The 20,647-nt window shown below is 40.7% G+C and overlaps 1 protein-coding gene across 1 annotated transcript; it reads left to right on the top strand.

The window, feature by feature from the left end:
- Positions 1-5,617: 5,617 nt before the first annotated feature.
- On the top strand, positions 5,618-17,669 carry tfr1a (transferrin receptor 1a). The gene is made up of 18 exons (XM_080861907.1): positions 5,618-5,725; positions 9,761-9,810; positions 10,316-10,553; positions 10,868-11,054; positions 11,145-11,370; positions 11,450-11,572; positions 12,026-12,121; positions 12,449-12,588; positions 12,687-12,838; positions 12,927-13,046; positions 13,188-13,273; positions 13,635-13,698; positions 14,162-14,229; positions 14,331-14,395; positions 14,509-14,602; positions 14,716-14,937; positions 15,196-15,354; positions 15,637-17,669. The coding sequence occupies exons 2-18, from the start codon at positions 9,778-9,780 to the stop codon at positions 15,877-15,879; spliced, it is 2,316 nt and encodes a 771-aa protein (XP_080718033.1). The 5' UTR covers positions 5,618-5,725; positions 9,761-9,777; the 3' UTR covers positions 15,880-17,669.
- The last annotated feature ends 2,978 nt before the right edge of the window (positions 17,670-20,647 follow it).

Below are 20,647 nucleotides of genomic sequence, written 5' to 3'. Positions count from 1 at the left end.
CCTTCATGTAGGATGAGAATTGCATCATCTGCGATATTTTCTCTATAGCAGAAGCAATGGGTGCCTTTAACAGAACAAAAGGTTAGGATAGGGTTGAATATTTTTGCTTCACTTCCTTATAACGTGCTTAGAACGAAGTGAATAGTTTTCAATCTATTCATGTTATTTTGATCAGTATTGTTGCCATTGTTAGCCCTTGTGCTTCCTTTTCTGTTCTTACTGGAATTGCGCTAACAGAGGTGCACGTAGATTTCCTTCATTCCATCCTGGAACAGGTGCGAGGATACATTAAGTCTTGAATCCGCTCCAACAGAGTGTCAGCATGTGGCGACAAAATGGAATCCAGTTCACAAATGCATTTCGCCACAGCTTAAGGCTGATTGTAGTATGTTCATGCATGTGCTGACTGTTTGCCCCCCCACACACACACATCTCATGGGCGGAGGCAGTGATAAGGATAATCTCTTCCTAGAAAATGATGCTTTACTGTTGGGCCTTCAAAGGTGACACACGGAGATAGTATTAAAGTTAAAAAGGCGGGATCGATGAGAAAGAGCGTGTGAGCTTTGTTTCTACAAATGATAATGAAACCGGCCGGGCGGACTCAGATTTTGCATTCTAGTGTGTGGTTTGGTGAAAATGTAAATTAGAGCAGAATGCGATATGTCGCATATCATCAAGATATGTAGTTTCTCCTTTTAGCAACACTCTGTCTTCTTTGTCCTGATGAAATAAGAAAGGAGTGTATGGCCAACATTAAATAGCTTTTCTATTTCCGATCATGCAACTATTTAACCTCATCAGATATTAGATGTTCCAACATTTCGTAGGTAACTGACTCTACCAGCTTTTTTTATGTGTTACTGCCATTAAATTTCAGTTTCAACATTTGATACGTTCTTGTACTAATTAACATTAGAAAATTATGCTGCACCATGTTGCCACACATGCTGACCATAGCTAGTTTCATCTGTGCTCTTACTGTAACAGATTTTTCCGTCGGGGTTTCAGAGGATATTTTGGTTTGTGTTGGTTCAGTTCACCCTTGCCAGAGGTGTGACTGTATGGTTGGGCTGGACTGTGTGTTAACAGCTGCAGAAGCAAGGTTTCTGCAGGAACACCGCCTCAGTCACACAGATGCACCACCACCTACATTGGGGCTGATTCCCTCAGAACTGCAAGCTAACCATAAACTAGATGGCTGGACTAGTTTATGTGGTGAACTACTTAAGTGGTGAACGTCTGCAGTGCCTGGACTAAATGTTACACTAGGTTTTCAATCTTTAACTGTGAACTCGTAAAGTTCATTCATGCTTGAAACAACATATCAGCAAAATAAATCATGGCACAAAACGACCTCTTCCCCTTCTTCACTTTGCTTTGCACAGAGTGCAGGTGTTCAGTGGTTCTGCTTACACTTCCTCTCTTACAAATACAGCAACAAGTCTGGAAGTCACCGGCAGTTTCGGCACCTGTCGATCTGAAGGTATAAAGTAATAAAAATCAAACTGTCACTGGAGGACTCAAAGAATAAAAACAAGTATCTTTCACCTAGTTTTTGTGGGGGGACTCGTGTAACTGATTCTATTCTCTGAGTGAATATGTACAGTACATGGCATCAAAGCTGTCATTAACAGGTTTGCTCTGTCATATCCAACAACACAAGCGTCTCTGAATAAAGAGCTGTAAGTCGGGCTGTAGCTGCTGTGGGACCACCCTCATTTGCTTTTCTCAAAGACAAGGATCAATGCTGCTGACTGTACATCCTGCAAAGCTTGATCTTATAATTCACTTTAAGACAGAAACAAGCACAAAGAGGACACAAAGCAGTTATTTTCTGGGCATTTAACGGTGATATGGGAAACTCAGGATGATTCTTTCCCATATCGTCCTGAAAGCTTCCAAGAAGCTCCTGAGATGAAGGTTTCATTAGCAGCAGTGTGTAAGTTTGAAAAAAAAAAAAAAAGCCGTGCTGCTTTTCAGTTTGGAAAAAATACACCTAGAAAGGATATTATCTTCTCTCATTCACTGTTCTGCTTACTGGCTAATTTATTAAGTCTGTATTAATGTGTGCACAGTGATGCATGTTAGAGGAGGAAAGTCCCTGCTACCTGCACATCCTAAATATTAGTGGCTTGTAGCATTTACCTGAATCACCTGCATGCTAGCATTTCCCAAACAGCCCTTGGAAAAAAACACAATGTATGAGGCAAAACCTCGATTTTGCCACGGTGATGCACCAAAAAACAAACTCTTCATTCATTCATTCAAACTCTGAAATGAAATCAAACCTCTGCAGGTGAAACTGTTAGTGGATCATAAGATGCATTAAGATCTTCTTGGAGCCAATGATGTGTGAACAAACATGGGCATTGATCCATATCACTAGATATCAAATTAGTTTACTGAACAAATGGCGGTAAAGAAATTTATTGTACCATAGTGCACTTTTATGATGGGGTAACATAATATTCAGAGGTGTTTCTGAGCTGCAAACAGGCCAGCACAGCACCATTTTTATCTGTGACCACATTATTAAAGCCAAACATTCCTGACGGCTTCATCAAAATCGGAGTATTATGAGCTTCATAAGAAACACAGAACTGATCTCTCAGGTTGGATTTGGATTCCATTTGATTGTACAGGTGTGCATGAAAACAGGAGTGTATTTTATTCAGAGAAACAAATGTCAGCCTTGTGCAGTTACAGTAAAATTCAACAGTCTGCAGGATTCGTTCTCCGAGGAATGTCGTGTCTGCACAAATTTTCATGGCAGCCCAACGCCTAGTTGCTGAGATCTCTCTATTAAACCTATTCAGGAGTCTTATTTGAAAGAAAGGAAGGAAGGAGTTGCATGAGGTATTTCTTAATGATTTCAGAAAAGCGGTTGAGTCTTACAGCCTCTCTCCGTGTGCACACTGAACACGTGTGCCTTATTAAATGTTTCGTTTTTTAAATTCCAGACATCTTGTTTTTGTCTTGTCTTTTTTTCTGAGAAAACATTTCTTCCTCTCTTCTTGCACAGTTGGACTATTGTTACAGACACCACACATTATTACCCGATGCCTCACTTTGGATCAGTGTGCCAAGTAATGATTAAAAGAGACAACAAAGGCCGGCCTGAAAACAATTCTTACGACAACTTTACATTCTTGGCTTACACCAACATGGAACTACAACGACGTCTTGCTGTAATAAATGCTCTTGAACTTTCAGAACTCTAAATCCTTAAACGTGAAAGCACCGTTTCCCATGTCCACTGTTTTGTATAGAGAGAGATATATACACAGTAGTGTGCTTCTGAGTCCTAGCATGGAATGTTCTCAAACAAGTGGACTTCCAAAGCAGGTGTGACACAAAAATGTGGGGAAATGATGGTGTGGGAACATTATTAAAGCCGGCGCTCTCGTCACTCAATGACTGCTTTCTGCAAAATACATGTAAGCAGCCTGATGTTGGGCATAAACATGCAATTACTTAAGTCAACCCAAAAGAGCAATTACAGGGACAATTTCACAATCGCGCTTGTTTTGGTTCAATAATCAATAATTAAAAGTGATGGCAAATAAACGAGATTGCAAAACCAGCCATCAAAAAAAGTTTACAAAGACCTGTTTACAAAGATTTACTAATAATTTACCATCAGTGGCGACTGCTTCGCTGCTGCCCACCCCAATGCCCAATCCCAGAGGTTATTGATTGGTCAACCCTGTCTGAATGAACATGACAGTGAGTAGTATAATAACCAAATTATCAATGTCGTCTCCTTTTTTGGCTACTAAAGGCCAGACAGCATCAGTCTTTGCACTGAATTATTTACCAACTTTGGCTCCAGTGGAAATTTCCAGACTTTGCACTCCTAGTCTTAGTGGTAGAATACTGCTCTGTATTAATTCTGAATATAAAGCATTGTCTATAATGCTTTATATATAAAGCAGAAATGGGAAAACTTCAGACACTGACCACAGTCAATGGACCTTCACGTCTTGTCTTCTTCTAGACATTTTCACAGCTGCAGCACAAAGACAACACTGTTTTTGGACTGTGGGTGTATGACACACCCCCCCCCCCCCCCCCCCCCAAACACACACACACACACAGATAAAAAAAAACACAAAAAAAACAGTCCTGACCGCTATCATGTCTGCTGTTCCTCATTTCAAGGTTTCAGTTGATGGAAGAAAAGCCACGATTTATCTGGAAAGGTCATTCAAGGTAGACTGTGGTTTTAAACACAACCAAAATACTAAAAATACCAGAGGGAAAAAAGTACAGTTATAATATTTTATTAGGACATTTTAAAAGTATATTTACTTACATAGATATAAATGGTAATTTCTAATTTTCTGGTTATAATATTCATTCTAGACTTTATAAACTATAATTTTGAAGGGTAGATATGGTACAAGGCCACAGCGCAGCACACTATGATTCTTAAAAAAAAAAAAAGCTGAAGCTATTATAAAAAAAGCTTATCCAGCAGAATTCAGGATTGGATTTCAGTAAAAGTTTGCATCTTCCATAATTTGCACTTTAAACGTACAAGTAAAGATGGAGAAGCTTGGAAGAATATTATTAGTCTTCTTTGACAACTTTAATATTGTGAGTTATCAAACACACATACACACATACTTGGTTATGTTCATTAGCTTCTAGAAATATTTTATCAAATAAGTAGTCTCCATCACTGACAGAGGCCTTCTTCCATCTGTATGCATTTCTGTTTTGTGTGATTTGGAACATTTTAGTTTAAGTTAAAGATTGGTTGCTTTATTATACCACATAATCCCTCATCTACAATAGGTTATTCTTTGTTAGTGCCTCCTCATACTTATAAATATATAAACACAACTGCATGATGAATACCTTCAGAACCAGCTGGTATTTGCAGAAAGAATCTGGCATTATTCATGTGCCATGCAGTGCAAATCCTCCTCTCTTTCCTTTTACCTTTCTTTTAGGAAGAAACATGCTGTATATTCCATCCTCACATTTGTGGCATTTTTGACCTTAATAAAAACAATGAACACACATTGAAATTTTAGTTAAGCTGATCCATAGATTTTATCCAAATACTTTTTGTGTAAACAAAAGCAAATTGAAGCAGAACAGCAAATTTCATGTTCTGCGAATAATCTCCTTGTCCCTCTATTTTGGTCTTGTCATTTACATATTGTTGTTTTTCCCCTTCTTTTTTAATAGTTGATACTATTTTATGTCATTTTGTTGCTTTATAGTAAAAATGTTTAATTTGGCTGCATTGATTGTTGTGACAAAGACGCTTCCAAGTACCACATGCACAAATGTACATTTGTCAGAAAAAAACGTCTACTTTTTGTGAAAGAAATAGAGCAATACTTTACGATGAAGATTTCGTCACAAATTAAAGAAAAAGCGAGCTTATTGCCGTCCTGTCGTTCTTTATTGCCCCCTTTCCTTCTCTGTTTCACAACACCTACTGCCTCTTTGATGTCCATACCTTGCTTTATACTGGCTCATAGTTCGATTTGACGGTAATAAAGGCTGCAAAAAAGAAAAATGGGCGCTTTGACGTTTCCGCTGTGTTGACGTCACGCGTGCGTAGATCCTGCACGGCCAATAATAAGCGGGGTAGTTGGTGAGTGCAGCGTAATTCCTGGCTGGAGGGTGGAAGAGCGCCGACCGAAGAAGGAACCGCGTGTTACACAGCAGAAGGTCACTCAGGTTGGGTTGTGCTGGGGAGAAGGTGAGCTTTGAAAGAAAAGAAACGATAACAGTAAAAAAAAAAAAAAAAAATGAAGGCCTAGCTACACTATTTCAAGTCGAGCTGGGGAAGTGTTAAAGCTTATTGTAGTTAAAATAAATAAGACTCGATGCAGATGGCACATGGCCATCTTTCGCTTTCCTCAGAGTGCGATGTATTAAAATGTTTATATATCTCATATTCAGTTTACTGATGTGTCAAACTTTGAGCAAATTTGCTAGCTCCGTATCCGAGCACGTGCACGTAGGTAGCCGGTGTCTTCGCGAACGTCACCTGTCACTTTGTCTCGCGAGCTACACGCTGCAGCTTGCAGGGCGCCATAATGAAGCAGGCCGGTTGTCACGTCCAGCCAGCATTGCGGAGTATTGTTCCGGTGTAAGCTAACGCCAGGTCCTCGTAACGACCCGTTCCTGTAACGTGGAGGTAACCGGGCCAGTGTCGAGCCTTCTCATTGACCATGTCACACAAGCTACTGGCGGCTAAATATAGGATAATGAAGATGCACGTGGTTGGGAGATTTTCAGGAACTTCTCAGATAATCTAACTCGCTGGTCTAAATAAAGGTGACAAATTGTCTCACATAAAACACGTGAAGCTGGCTCTCGCTGTGGATGAGTTCTCGGAGCAGCAGTGGGTGAACTTGACAGCCCTGTAAACTGCGAGCTGTCATTGTCTTAATGGGTGCAGTTTTAATATAATACTGCAGACAGTACTCTGTAGTACTGTTATATAGGTATAGAGGGCTAAATTGTGCCGAAGAGACACACGCTGCGGTATTAGAGTAGAACCCACAATAGTGAAAGTGAACAGGAAACAAAACTCTCCTGAAATCTCTGTTTAGTAAATTCAAGGTCATCCAGTGTCGCTTCTGATGGTTTGAATTCAGAATTTCCTGCTGTTTAAAAATACTTCTTAAAAAAAGGATTTGCTTCCCCTGCTTTTCCCCCAGTGTGACTATCACATGATCTGCTACTCTACAATAACTCCTATACACCGCTTACCTCACATGTTGTTCTTTTCCTCTTAGGAAGCAACATTTAGCTATATTTCAATATATACAGTCTAAACTATAAAGTGCGTCATTTCCTGTACATTGGTGAATGGTCAGGTAAGTTTCTCACATGCTGGTTTTATTTCAGCTATGGTTAACTCTGTGCTTGGGTGAGGTTTCCACCTAATTGTGTGGTATTTGGATGTGTAATTAACATAGGGGGTGTAGTGCAAGTGCATTGTGGTAATTACATTATTTTATGAACTAATTGTGCTTTAAGTAATGATCCAGTACTAGATAACTATTGGGTTTTTTTTTTTCTTTTCTTTTGGAAGCTGAATACACATAAACAGACAAGTTGCATAAAGAGCCCTTGACACACAGGAGGGCTTTAATTCCCATAATGACTGTTGTTATGCTTATGTCAGATTTAAGGTGGCAGTGGCTAGTAATTTTAAAATGGTCGGTTAATCTGGTGAATGAGAGTGACTGGTTCAGTTATTGTGTAAAACATTGGTGTGTTCCAAGCTTTTTGTCCTTCTCAATCACCCTCATCTTTACAACAGCTCTGTTCTTGTTGCCAGATTGTGCCTCATGATGAAGCAACAGTTAGCCCTTTTTTTTTTCAGACAAAGGGTTTTGTTCAGTTCTGAACTCTGTACGAGGAAGTTGCATTTGTAGAGCCAGACTGTACTCCACCTCTCTGACCCTGACAGTGACATTTCAATTTTTTGCAGGACTGTGCAGTCCTTGAAGGTTGAACTTGAGGCATACTCTATAAGGAGCTGTGTCTGACAGCTTGAATGTTTTTTGGGAAGATAAACTTGTAAAAAGAGACAAAATGCTGTGTTGTATTTTGTGGAAAAACACAAAATAACTGGTGAGAGTGGCTCGCTGTTCCAGATCTTGTTTTAATAACCTTGATCATGGGCTCACAGGGGGCAAATATCTCCTGTTACAGCTTGGTGTGTGTGTGTGTGTGTGTGTGTGTGTGTGGGGGGGGGTGGAGGACCATGCCTGCCAGTATCCTTCTCAGAAGGGTGGGACACACACACACTATCTCTTGGGCACACACACATGTTCAAAAACCTCTTCAACGGTGATGCAGCTTGTGCCTTTTGGCTATAGTTATGGTTCAGCAACTGATGTACAGAAGTGGGCTTCTCCTGTGATGTGAAAACGCTTGTTTTTAGTAAAGTGCTGTTGAAATTGAACATGAATTCTTGATTTCTATTTAATATTAATATCCATATGTTTCCAAGTCTCAAAGAGTAGCTAATCTGATTAAAGGATCGGCTTAGCTCAGAACCGGTATGCTTGGTATGTACGGCTGTAGACACGGCTCTACCCACCTTAGAGATCAATTAGCTTTACACGGTGACTAATCCTTGCCTAGTTCTACTTTCTAAAGCTCACATCAGTCACACTTAAAGTTGTGAGCAAGAAAAATATAAGGCTGCTCATTTGTTGTCCTTTTTAGAGCTGATTTTACTGCTTTTCAGTGTGGTTCTGGTTTATTACCCTGAAGGTTGTCTAGGTAGTCCTGCCAAGCCATGCTCTAAAGTTACCTCATAGTGCTGAGAATAGACAAAAGTGTTTCCTGAACAACTTGACCGAGGGCAGGTTCCAACTTGTCTGTGCTTTCATTTGCTTTGTGGAAATATTAAGCTTTTTATCTATTCTGTCTTGGAAGCTTGCCATCGAAGTCTATTAAGGTCGTGTTCTTCTGCTGCAAATTAGACCGAGCCTGCCCGCCCGCCTGTTTGTCCCCTTGGCATTTGCCCACACAGACCTTCCACACGCACTGTCCAGTTAGACATCTCGAGCTCCCATCTGTAGCTGCAAATCGGTCCTAAGGATAATTATAGGATTTCTCCTGATTTGTGTGAACAGCACACATTATATTATTAAACACTTCCATACCATTACAGAATGCATCAACCCGCGACTGCACAATTTATTTGTATGCCAACTCTCGGACCATGTGGATTTCAAGTCGGCGTCAACAAAACAATGTTTTCAGTGTTTTTAATCAGGCCAAAGTTCAGTGACCGTGATAGTGATTTAACCCTGTGATTCTAAACTTTTCACACAGTAAAATGATCCACTCTTGATGAGACAAGATTTGAGATGGCTTGGTCTTTTTGTTCTTGAGGGCACAGCTAATGGAAGAGAAGTTGAGCCATCAATTTTTATTTATTTATTTATTTGTTTAAATATATTTTTTAAATAAGCAAATCCCACAAAGGCCTGTTCTGATACAGGAAAAAATGTTAATGTTAAGCAATCAAAATGTGTGTATTCAAAATGTTTCTGTAATGTGGCCATAGCTTATCAACAAATATCCTTTGTGTGCTGATGGTTGGGAAACTTCCCCTGAAATTGTGATTGCAGTATGACTGTTGCAGCATTGTTTCACATTGTCTGCATGTGGTTCCTATGAAGAGGAACTCCACTTCTTGGATTTTAAAGCTGTTCAGTTACATTTTGGTCAGTTTTTTGTTTTTTTTTGTTTTTTTTACCTTGTAAAGCATAGCAAGACAAAAAGCTATGCTTTTAGGTCCTTCTTTATCATGCTGAGAATTCCAGTATTTAAGATTGTATGTAGAGAACTTGTATTTTGAACCTTGTTGGCTTTGTTAAATTGACACCTTGCTTTGTTTGGCATACGATTTTGTGGGAAATCAGTGGTCTTGCATTCAGTTGGAGTTTGCAGGGGTCTCAGATGGTGTTTTTTGACGGACACTGGCCTTTTGTGCCTGGAAACGGCACTGTTTTTCTAGTTAGTAAGATAGGAAGCCCTGTGGATGTTTAGACAAGAGGTGGGGATGTATTGTTTGGACATCACAAGTAAAACTGTAACACACTGCTCGCACTGTAAGGGAACTGAAATTGAAGCACAAAGAATTCAAGCCGCACACTACGTGAAGAAGAGGGTTGGTTCATTACCCTTTATAGATTCAGTTGTGGCTGCATTCACCAACTCTGCAATGTTTAACTTATTTTCTTCTTCCTTATCTTTTTAGAATTCTGAGAAGCAACAATGGACCAAGCAAGGTCAACAATATCCAAGATTGTAAGTATAAGTGTAAACCCAACAATAACAGGCTTTGCTTTAAGCTTTCATCCTAAACGGGACATCATCATTTCCACACCTGAAATGACTGTTATTGCAAAAATGAGAACTTGCATGACCAGAATTTAATTTTTATTCTATTTTGGGAACAAACACAGGAAGAACTTGATAAATGCAATTGTTTCATATTCAGAAATGCATTGAAATGTTAAACTGTTAAATTGCATAATTAAGTTTTGTTTTAATTAGTGAGTGGTTCCTCTTGTTTGGCTAGCCACACTGAAACTGGAAAGTCCACCAGTTAGCTGATCTTTGGGTTTGTAAAGCACTTATTATAAATTGAGATCTAGAACTATTCTTCAGTCAAATCTCTGTTCGGTCATAAAAAAGCAAAAACCCTTTACCTCTTGTAAGTCCAAGCAAAGATCCTGAAATCAAACCACTGCTGTTCTTTGGGAGTTACTGAAATAATTTAATCTGCTTACCCTTTTTCTATTTGTGATAGTTTAATGGGGAGCCCCACTCCTACACACGATTCAACTTGACCCAGAATATGGAGGGTGACAACAGTCAGGTGGAGATGAAGCTGTCATCTGAAATAGATGAGGAGACTGGGGGAAATGGCGTTGGCGGCCACCTGAATCACAACTCAAATCGCACACCCTATGTGGCTCAAAAGTTTGGACGTACACCCAAGAACCTCTGCTTTATGGCAGCTACAATCTTCCTCATCTTCATCATTGGTAAGAGAGGGAGGAAGGAAGAAACTCTCTTTAATTTAGTGCACAATAACTTGAGTGGTTCTTTGGGGATCTGTCCTGTTGGATTGTGTGTTACTTGTGAAAAAGTGGAAGTTCACTGTCCGACAGCTATTTTAACATAATTTTCCCGTGTGTGGGTGTGGTGAGGGGACTTACCATGTGTCATTTTATCTGGAAAAACATGGCTTAGCTTTGAGTTGTCATCTGAGTGAGACACTTCAGTCAGGGTTTGGCTTGCACCACTTAATTCAGTTGATCTGTTCCCATCCCTTATCTGGAATCACTGCCACTTTCAGGCTATTTGATTGGCTACCTGGTCCATCGGAATAAGGATTTGGCTCCCACCTGTGCAACCTCTGCTCTCCGCTATGAAGACGTTTCTGTCGCCCATGAGACCGGTGCTGCTCCCCTCATGGACTGGGATGATGTAAAAAAGCTTCTTGCTGAAAAACTGACTACATCCAGTATGGACGCTGTCCTTGGGTGAATAGAAGCTCCATGCACTGCACACATTTTGTTATGTGTGTTGTATTTTTAACAGTAAGTAACCAGTTTTTGTTTTCCCTGTCACAGTCAGCTGACCAGTAGCAACCACCGGGCTGGTTCTCCTGGTGATGAAGATCTGGGGAACAAGGTGATAACAAAGTTTAAGGAGTACGGCATGAAGACCTGGACTGATGAGCACTTTGTCAAGGTTCAGGACCCCCCAGCATCTGGATACAACAGAATAGTTTTCAAGAACGGATCAGAGGAACGTCCAACGGGTTTCCTGTCCTACAGCGCCAGTGGAACAGCAAGGGTAATCAGAAGGCTAAATTATGAGTAGGACAAATGTACAGTGACACTTGCAGTGACATTTCTGTTTCTGATGGCTCCAGGGTGCAGTGCTGTATGCCCATTATGGACAGGAAGATGACTTGAGGCAGTTAAAGGACATGAACATCAACATGAATAACAGGGTGATGCTGGTCAGAGCTGGAAGGATCAGCTTTGCTGAGAAGGTGGGTGGTTTCAAAATAAGATGGAACATCATTTGAACAGGACTTTATTCCCTGTGGTACTTGTCAATATTTGTAGATGTCCTCTGTTCTTAACCTTCAGTAGAATTCCATTAGAATTTTCGTGTGTGTGTTTCTGTACAGGCAAGACCTTCCGAACTATATGACCTTTTAAGATCTGCAGATTTATATTTTCATACTTTTCTCATAATCTTTCTCCTCCTTTCCTTCATCTGCCTCCTCCATCACTGCATTCTCCTTTGTCATCTCCATCTCATCCTCTTTCTCCCCAACTGAATCAGAATCATACTTTATTAATCGCAGAAGAAATTATGTAAACAAAGCCTCACGTTTCCCCTTTTTACCATGAAACTTCGTTTTATATTATGTGATTCATTCGAATAATTTTACTGTTGGTGATCTTAGCTTCCCACTGCCTTGTTTCTCTGCTTATAGGTAGCCAATGCAGCCAAAGTGAACGCCTCTGCTGTGCTGATCTACCCAGACCCTGCTGATTACTCGATCGGCGAGAGCACTCCACTCTTTGGACATGTGAGTGAAGACAGTTTTTACTCCTCAGGTGTAAATCACCTGGGAAAATACTCAGATGAGTACACTGAAGGAAAGGTGAAGACTGTTGTTTAAATATGAAATGAGAGGACAGATGTTTGACATGTCGACAATACACATGTTGTGAAGTGCATTTAAACCTAGCACTGTTCATAAGAGGAAGTAGTTGCGCTTCCTCTACCAGTGCAATAATCTAAATGATAACCACAATAATAATTGGGTTCATGTGTTTAGTTTGATTAAAGCTACCTTTGAAAAGATGTCATGATCCACTCAAAGATCATCTTTTCATCTGTCTGATTCCCACAGGTCCACATGGGCTCTGGGGATCCCTACACCCCAGGCTTCCCCTCCTTCAACCACACCCAGTTTCCACCTGTGCAGTCTTCAGGCCTGCCAAATATTTTGGCTCAGACTATCACAACAGGCATGGGAATGAACATTCTGAGGTAAGACTCACAAACATCATACTGGTATCAGAAAGATGGTTGAAGCTTGTAATAAACAGGGCATCAATAAAGGGTTGATGTTTGTCTGCATCCAACAGGCAGCTCGGGGGTAGAACTCAGCCAAATGGTTGGGGGAGCATCAATAGACTCGGAGATGAGAGCGATGTTATTACTGTGGAAGTCAACAATGTCCTTACTGAGAAAAGGATAAATAATGTCTTTGGGGTCATCAAAGGCTTTGTGGATGCAGGTACAGCAAAGATGAGTAATGAGAGAGATCCTGTGATCAGGAAATATGGAAACGATGCGAGTGATGAATGTCCTGTGACCGTCTGCAGATCGATACGTGGTCATTGGGGCCCAGAGGGATGCGTGGGGCCCGGGCTTTGGAGCATCAACCGTGGGCACCAGCGTCCTCGTAGAGCTGGCGCGTTCCATCTCTGACATGGTGGAGAACGGTGAGCACCTGTCGGCAGCTGATGTTTGGTTTTTAATTTCCAAATAAAATGATCCTGGATGTACACTTCACGTCAGATACTGAGCAGCTAAAGAACATGCTGGCTTCATGAGTTTGATTAATTGTGTTTCCACTTTGATAGGTGGATTCAAACCGAGGAGGAGTATTGTGTTTGCGAGCTGGAGTGCGGGAGAGTATGGGAGTGTTGGCGCCACCGAGTGGTTGGAGGTAAGAAGTGCATGGCAAAGGTTCAGATTAGCTGCATTTTTCTTTTACTCAACAAAAATAAATCTTCTCATTGTACTTTTTTTGCGATTTCCTTCATCTTTGGTGCTAAAAGAGAGACACACCCCCCCCCCCCCCCCCCCCCCCCCCAAAAAAAAAATGCATGAGATATCAATGGAAAGCCCAGGATGTCTTCTTCTTCGTACATCAGGATTTTATAGGATAGCTCAAATAAGTCAAAAGATGTAGACCAAAAACAAATGCCCATTAAAGAAGACGTAAATGAATAGACTTATTCTGAGGAGGATAATTATTAGTGATTGTGCTCAGTCTCATTCATATATTGGATATTTCTTTGTTCCAGGGTTATCTGTCCTCTCTGAGCATGAAAGCATTCACCTACATCAACCTGGACGGCATTGTGACAGGTATTTACTTCCATGGATGCAGACTTCTTGTACCCCTGGGGCGATTGTGGCTCAAGAGTTGGGAGTTCGCCTTGTAATTGGAAGGTTGCCGGTTTGAGCCCTGGCTTGGACAGTCTCGGTCGTTGTGTCCTTGGGCAAGACACTTCACCCGTTGCCTACTGGTGGTGGTCAGAGGGCCCGGTGGCGCCAGTGTCTGGCAGCCTCGCCTCTGTCAGTGCGCCCCAGGGTGGCTGTGGCTACAATGTAGCTTGTCATCACCAGTGTGTGAATGTGTGCGTGAATGGGTGGATGACTGGATATGTGAAGCGCTTTGGGGTCCTTGGGGACTAGTAAAGTGCTATACAAATACAGGCCATTTACCATTTACCCATGAAGCTGTTTAATGTCAAACTTTTACATACACATGCAAAAAGCATCACTTATGTTTGAGGATAACTAAATATTAGTGGTCTTGTTATTCTAGGTCAGAATGGGTTTAAAGTAGCAGCCAGCCCGTTGCTGCACAGCCTGGTCCAAAACGCTCTGAAAGAGGTAACTCCACAGCTGATCTCTTCTGCAGAAATAATTCTGTTGGTCAGTTTTATTTGTAAAATAAAACAAGAGTTTAATCAAAGTATTTGTTTTCTTCTTAGGTGAACTATGACAAGGACAAGTCTCTTCTTTCTCAGTTTGGAAAGAACAACTGGGAGTCTGCTATGTGAGTCCGTCTAATTAAAGATAACAAAGTATAGCCAGTGATGATTATCACAGCCTTCTTGTTTGAAAGTAGGCTGTCATTCTCACTCTTCTTTTTTGTGTTTGATTTTGAAGTCTGGAGCCTCTGAGGATGGACAGTGCTGCGTATCCTTTCCTCGCCTTCTCCGGCATTCCCTCAGTCGCTTTCAGATTCCACTCTGGAAGTTCAGTAAGTGAATTCTTCTGTACTACAAGTTCTTAAATAGTTTCTGAACTCTTTTAACTAATGCCAACTTTGTAGATCTGAGAGTAATTCTTAAAACATCCCGTGTGCCTCCTCAGGACTACCCGCACTTTGGCACAAACCTGGACACCCGAGAAAACCTGAACTCTGTCACAGCCAGCCAGGTTCCTCAGCTGGCTGTGAGAGCGGGCCAGTTTGCAGGTCACATAGCGCTGAGGCTGGTCCATGACCACCTGCTGCAGATGGACCTGAAGAAGTACAACCAGCTCATACGCAGCCACGTGGTTCAGATTAATGGGAAGGTCAAGGCTGTTCAGAGGGTGAGTGCTCACCAGTGTCCTTGTAAATGAAGATAGTATTTACCTTGTTGAGAGCAGGGCTGCAGAAATCAGGAGCAACTTGACTGTTGTCGTGTTTTTCATCACTCAACTTAAAAATGATCAGTTTTGAATCAGTTTGTTTTGCCTGGTTACTCCTCTCATCATAGAAGACAAAGCTGTGGTCAGGTCTTGAATGTCCAGCTTACTAACTTGAGTTTGTGGGAGAAAAGTCATCCCTGCATGTTTGTGTGCTTGCAGATGCAGCCCCAGCTGTTGCCCAAAGCTCTGACAGTGCGGTGGTTGATCATGGCCTCTGGCTCCTACAGCCGTGCCTCTAGCGCGCTGGCAGCCGACATCCAGAACAGCGACCTGGAGGACATCGAGATGTGCCGCGTGATCAATGACCGCATCATGACGGTAAGGGGGAAAAAACTCAGTCTATCAAGTTTAGTTGATTTCACAAGCTGCCACCTCTGCTTTTGATTAGCTGAAATTACAACTTTAGTGTTGGTTTAGCTACCTTTGGATCGTATATTAAATGGGATACATCACATTTTAATCACAGTCAAGTGTAATAGTTGATGTAGGTAGTCTTCAGTGTCTGCTTTCTGCTTTTCAAAGGACGGGACTGTCCAATAAATTTGTTGATAACGTTGGTTTTTATCCAGCTCTTTCATGATGTCCGTCTTCTTGCTATAGGTGGAAAGGAACTTCCTGTCACCCTACGTTTCTCCCAGAGACAGCCCCTTCCGTCACATCCTGCTGGGCTCCGGTCCCCACACCCTCAAAGCTCTGACCAACCACCTCGACTCTTTGACGACTGCTGACCCCGACGCAGACGCCGAGCTGTTCCGCAACCAGTTTGCCCAGGCGACCTGGACCATTCAGACCTGTGCCAACTCCCTAGCAGGGGACATCTGGTCTCTGGATAATGAAATCTAGAAAAGTCCTTTTCCCTCCCTTGTTCATGGTTTGGCCCTCTTATTACAACAGGCAGTGCTGTTGTGATTAATCACCACGTTTTCAGCGGATATCTACTAAGTCATCATATTGTTTCCACGATGTTCATTTTCCTTTTATCTAAAATTCTCTTAAAGCCAAACATGTTGCAAAGTGGTTTTTAAGCCTTCTGCCTTAAAAGGACTTAACCCTCTAAGAATCTTGAATTTGAACATGTGGTATTTAGTTATCACAGTCTTAAATCACATGGTGCTAGTAATGTCAACAAATGTTATGTGGAAGTACTACTTTAAATTGGTGTTACCTCTGAATGAGTTGGATTTTTTTTCTTTAATTCCAGAACAGTATCAGGTCAGAATCACAGTAAAGACTGTTTGCCAGCTCAGATCTTTAGACCACAGTATGATTACAATAAGCTAATGACTTTTTATTTGTTTACCACGAGGCAAACTGCTGGTATTTCTGCTACTGCTGCTGCGGCTTGGTGTTCAAGCCTGAGCTGGTTTCTATTGGTAGCTAAAATATCCCATACTGTGCTGATTCTGCTACACAACTCAAGTCAGAAAATAGATGCAGCTGCTGAAAGAAGTGCAGATTGATTTACAGCATGCAGCAGCAACAGTGCACACAGATTTGGAATAATCGTCTACTTTAAATGGGGGAAAAAAGTCCTAATTATATGCAAGAATTGAATTAAAACAAAAAAAAAACCAAAGTGATCTGAATCAAATACGAAACACATTTTTTGGCTTTGGAGCTAATCTGTGCAGACCTGTCAAAGCAGGGGAAAAGGTCCTCAACCATGTGGCACTGAAACGGAAACCGTATGTTTATTTATTGTGTTATTTATTTATCAGTGGCAGGGTTCACTATAAATAGTTTTTATTCACGTTTTATATAAAAAAAGTATAATTATCGGGGGCAGTGTCTTCCATAATTATGACAGTTATACTGTCGAAATGACAAAAGCAGCATCTGCTAAAAGAAGTGTACATGTGCACCGACAGCTGGTACACAACAGTTTTTCTTTCCCCTCTGTCAACTGACACTGAACTGGTCTCTGAGCAATGCCAGCTCACACATCACACCTGACAATATTTACCCGTACCTGTCCTTTGGTGCATGTACACTTCTCATCTTGATGGCATTATCGGGAGCAGTGATTTCCATAATGTGAAAAACTGAAGGTAGTTTTTGCCTACCAGTGTGTGCCGTATCGGAGGCAATGCCCTCCATATTTCACTGTAGGGGTGGATGTTTTTTATTATCGGGGACAGTGTTTCCCATAATGTGTATATACAGTACAAAGCTACACATCGCACACGTTTGCATCTTTGCAATCCCATCTGGCGTTCCATGCTAACTTCTTCAGCGTTTCTCTCTAGACAGGCAGGTTGGCACCCAGAGCACCTGATCACAGATCAGTGTCTGTGTCATTAGTGAGGCCAAGCAGCTGATGTGCTTGTTTTTAGCGAGACGGTCTGTTTTGAAGCGAACGCTGGTCTGCTCTGGTCTTTTCTTTGCATATGGAAGGTGTCTTTGCTTTAAGGAAAGCACAAATGTGTAATGTGGTTACAACAGCGTGTCTCCATAATCAGCCCCCACTCTGTGTTATGGAGTTAGTCTAATGAATTAAAGTTCATTGTACCTTCTCTTTTGATGAATTCACTGAGATTTCCTTGTGCCTCTTCTTTTGTTTCTGAGCTGACGAATACTTGGATTGTTTCGTTTTCATGTATCAGGGTTCAGTTTATTTTTTTTTTTTTCCTGTTTCTCTAAGAATCAAACTGGTGTTAAAACAGAGTTGCTAGACAGAAAACAAATGGATGCGAGTCCATTTCAAATGACTGAAAGCAGGATTCTGTCCAAAACCCATCTGACTGATTGTAGTTCATCAAACTTGTTAACATGATGCATTAACCATTCGTCATTTGAGTGATTTTACCTTAATCCTGTTGGTTTATAATGAGGCAGGTTCTAGAAATTGCAACTCCATTTTCAGCACTGGCTTGTAAGAATTAGCAGATGAGTTTTGGATCAAAGGGGGAAAATGTAACCCTTGTTAAAGAATGTTTGAAAATGCTCGATTATTATTGTGCGTGGTTTTCTTTTCTTTGTTCTTTTTCCTTTCTCTCAAACTGTGCGCACATTTGCTTTGCTTTATTTTAGTTGTTTTGTTTCATTGCAGCAATAAACAATCACAGCTATTGGAGTCTTAGTTTCATTATTCATTCTCAATAACATGGACACTTTGTCTTGTTTGTTAGGCTACTAATAAAATTTGGCACTGTATTGTACATTAGCTTATTGCTTTAGTTCTTAAAACAAAACTACCAGTGACCTTTTTCATTATTCGGTGCCTTGCTTAATGGTGCTGGTGATCATGGTTCTCGTGGTCATCTGGCGTCCTCTTCAGTCTCTAATTCCCCCACTGAGGGTTTCTCTTGTCTTATCAGAGGTGGGTAGTAACCAATTACATTTACTTTTTTTCCAAAAAGTAACTTTTTGAGTAGTTTTACTTGAGTAATATTATTATGAAGTATCACTACTCTTGAGAAATAATTCTGGCCATTCTACTCAGTGTGAATAACTTCAGTAAAGGAATAATAAACATGTTTTAACCAAAAATGCATGAGACACAGACACAAACCTACAGTTTATGTTGAAATGACACTTCTTGTTTGTACATAAGGTTTGTTGTTTTAATGTTATTCTATCTGCTGAGCCTGTTGTGCCATTTGGAGAGGCAAAGCAACACCATATATGTCAGGGTTTCTGGGTCTTTGACCCAGTATTCTTAGTTCATGTTCACCGTTTATATTCTGTCTGCTTCACCTCCTGTTTTATTGTGTTAGCCTTGGTCCATGTGCATTATGTTCCGTCCTCTTCCCGTTTATCATTAGGTCATTATGTTCAGCTGTGTACTCACCAGGTTCTAATCTCTCATCACTCAGCCTGTGTATTTATGTCCCTCAGTTCAACCAGTCCAATGTCGTGTCATTGATGTTATTGTGATGTTGTTCTCGCCGCTGTTAGGTTGTCCTCTGTTCAGTTCCGTCAGGTCAGCCGGTCAGTTGTCAGTCAGTCTTTCATTCATCCATTCAGTCAGTCGTCCAGCCGGCCAGCCGTTTCCTACTTCTGTTCTGTTTGTTCACTCCGTTGACAATAAAACACCAATCTTCACCTACCTGTGAGTCCAGCGTTTGGGTCCTCCTTCTTTCGTCCACGACCTCATCCTGACAATATATTTATATTACCTTCTGTAAATATTCGTTTAATAATGATTTGGAAAAGTGTTTCTTCTTAGATTTATTGTTTTGTAATCATGTTATTTATATACATTTCTTTTTCTGTCTTTAGTGCAAATTTTGGTATTTTAAACATTGTTCTTGTCTGATTATCTAATTTTTTTTTTATATTAAATCAGATGTTATGATCAGTTACTCAATATTCAAGTAGCCTTTTTTTAAATAAATACCGTTTTACTCTTACATGAGTAATTTCTTGGATGGCTGCTTTTTACTTTTACTTGAATAAAACTATGTTAAGGTAGTGCTACTTTTACTGGAGTACAATTTTTGGCTGCTCTACCCACCTCTGATTGTCAGCAGAGGCTCTACTTTTGGCTCTGTATGATGTCACTGAGAGCAGCAGCTTAGCTACACAGCAGCCCCACCACCTGCTGTTAAACCTTTTTGTCTGTAAGCAGCAGCCAATCAGTTGGAAAAAGCCTGCCTGTGCGTTGTGCTGACCCCAGGCCATGTGCGACACTTTGGTTGTTCCTTACCTTTTTATTAAAGAAGTGTACCAACTCACTGTTTGGTTTTTTTTGTAAAATTCTTTTTTTCCATTTTATTTTTGTTTATTTACTTTTTTAAGGGAAATTCCAGAAAAACTTTGTAGCTCTGTTTTTTAAGGCCACTGCTTTTGGTGATTGACCTACCTACTTGTGTGCCAGCCAATGCACAACTTGCATGAAAAACAACAGAGATGCAGAAAGCAGAGTTTGAACAAAAAACAGACTTTATGCATTAATTTACTCAAGTCTATGTCCCAGGATAGAGCTGGATAAAATGACCAAAAACTGCAGCCCATTCTCTGATTAGGAGATTATCAACGAGTGTTTGGTGGCCTCAAATGTCCTGAGAAAAAATAAGCATTTGAGAATGTACCCAGTACCATTGAAGACAGTTAGAGCTGAAGAAAACTTTGTTTTTTCTTTTCACTATTCTGAAAACAAAAAGTCAGAATTCTCACACTAATCTCACAATTCTGACATTTCTTGGCATTTCTGAGGTTTTTCAGAATTCACTGAGAAAAAAAGTGAGTGGCCCTAATCCTTGACCTTTCCAGGGTGTAACCTGCCTCTCACCCCATGACAGCGGCGATAGGCTCCAGCCCCCTGCGACCCTGAATTGGATAAGTAGAAGAAAATGGTCCGTCTTTTAAAATGCATGTACAGCCATTACAAGCATACAGACTAATTTCACTTTAGGTCAAGTTTACACCATTACAGTGTTACCCAGTCAGTATCACATCACTTTGTTGTTGAATTTCAAATTAAAAGTCTGCTGAAATGTCATAAGTGCAGTTTTTTCTTCACATTCAGAATGCCATTATAAGGAAACCTCGTGTTTCCACGGACTCATTTCACTTTAGATCAACAGCACACACTCTCACCGTCTTACTCATTCAATATTAGGTCAATCTGGTTTTTAATTTTACTTTAAGTGAAAAGTATACACCTTCA

The sequence above is a fragment of the Rhamphochromis sp. 'chilingali' genome (assembly GCF_963969265.1).
Source record: "Rhamphochromis sp. 'chilingali' genome assembly, chromosome: 16".
NCBI classification, from domain to species: domain Eukaryota; kingdom Metazoa; phylum Chordata; class Actinopteri; order Cichliformes; family Cichlidae; genus Rhamphochromis; species Rhamphochromis sp. 'chilingali'.
This window is presented reverse-complemented; position numbering and strand designations above follow the sequence as displayed.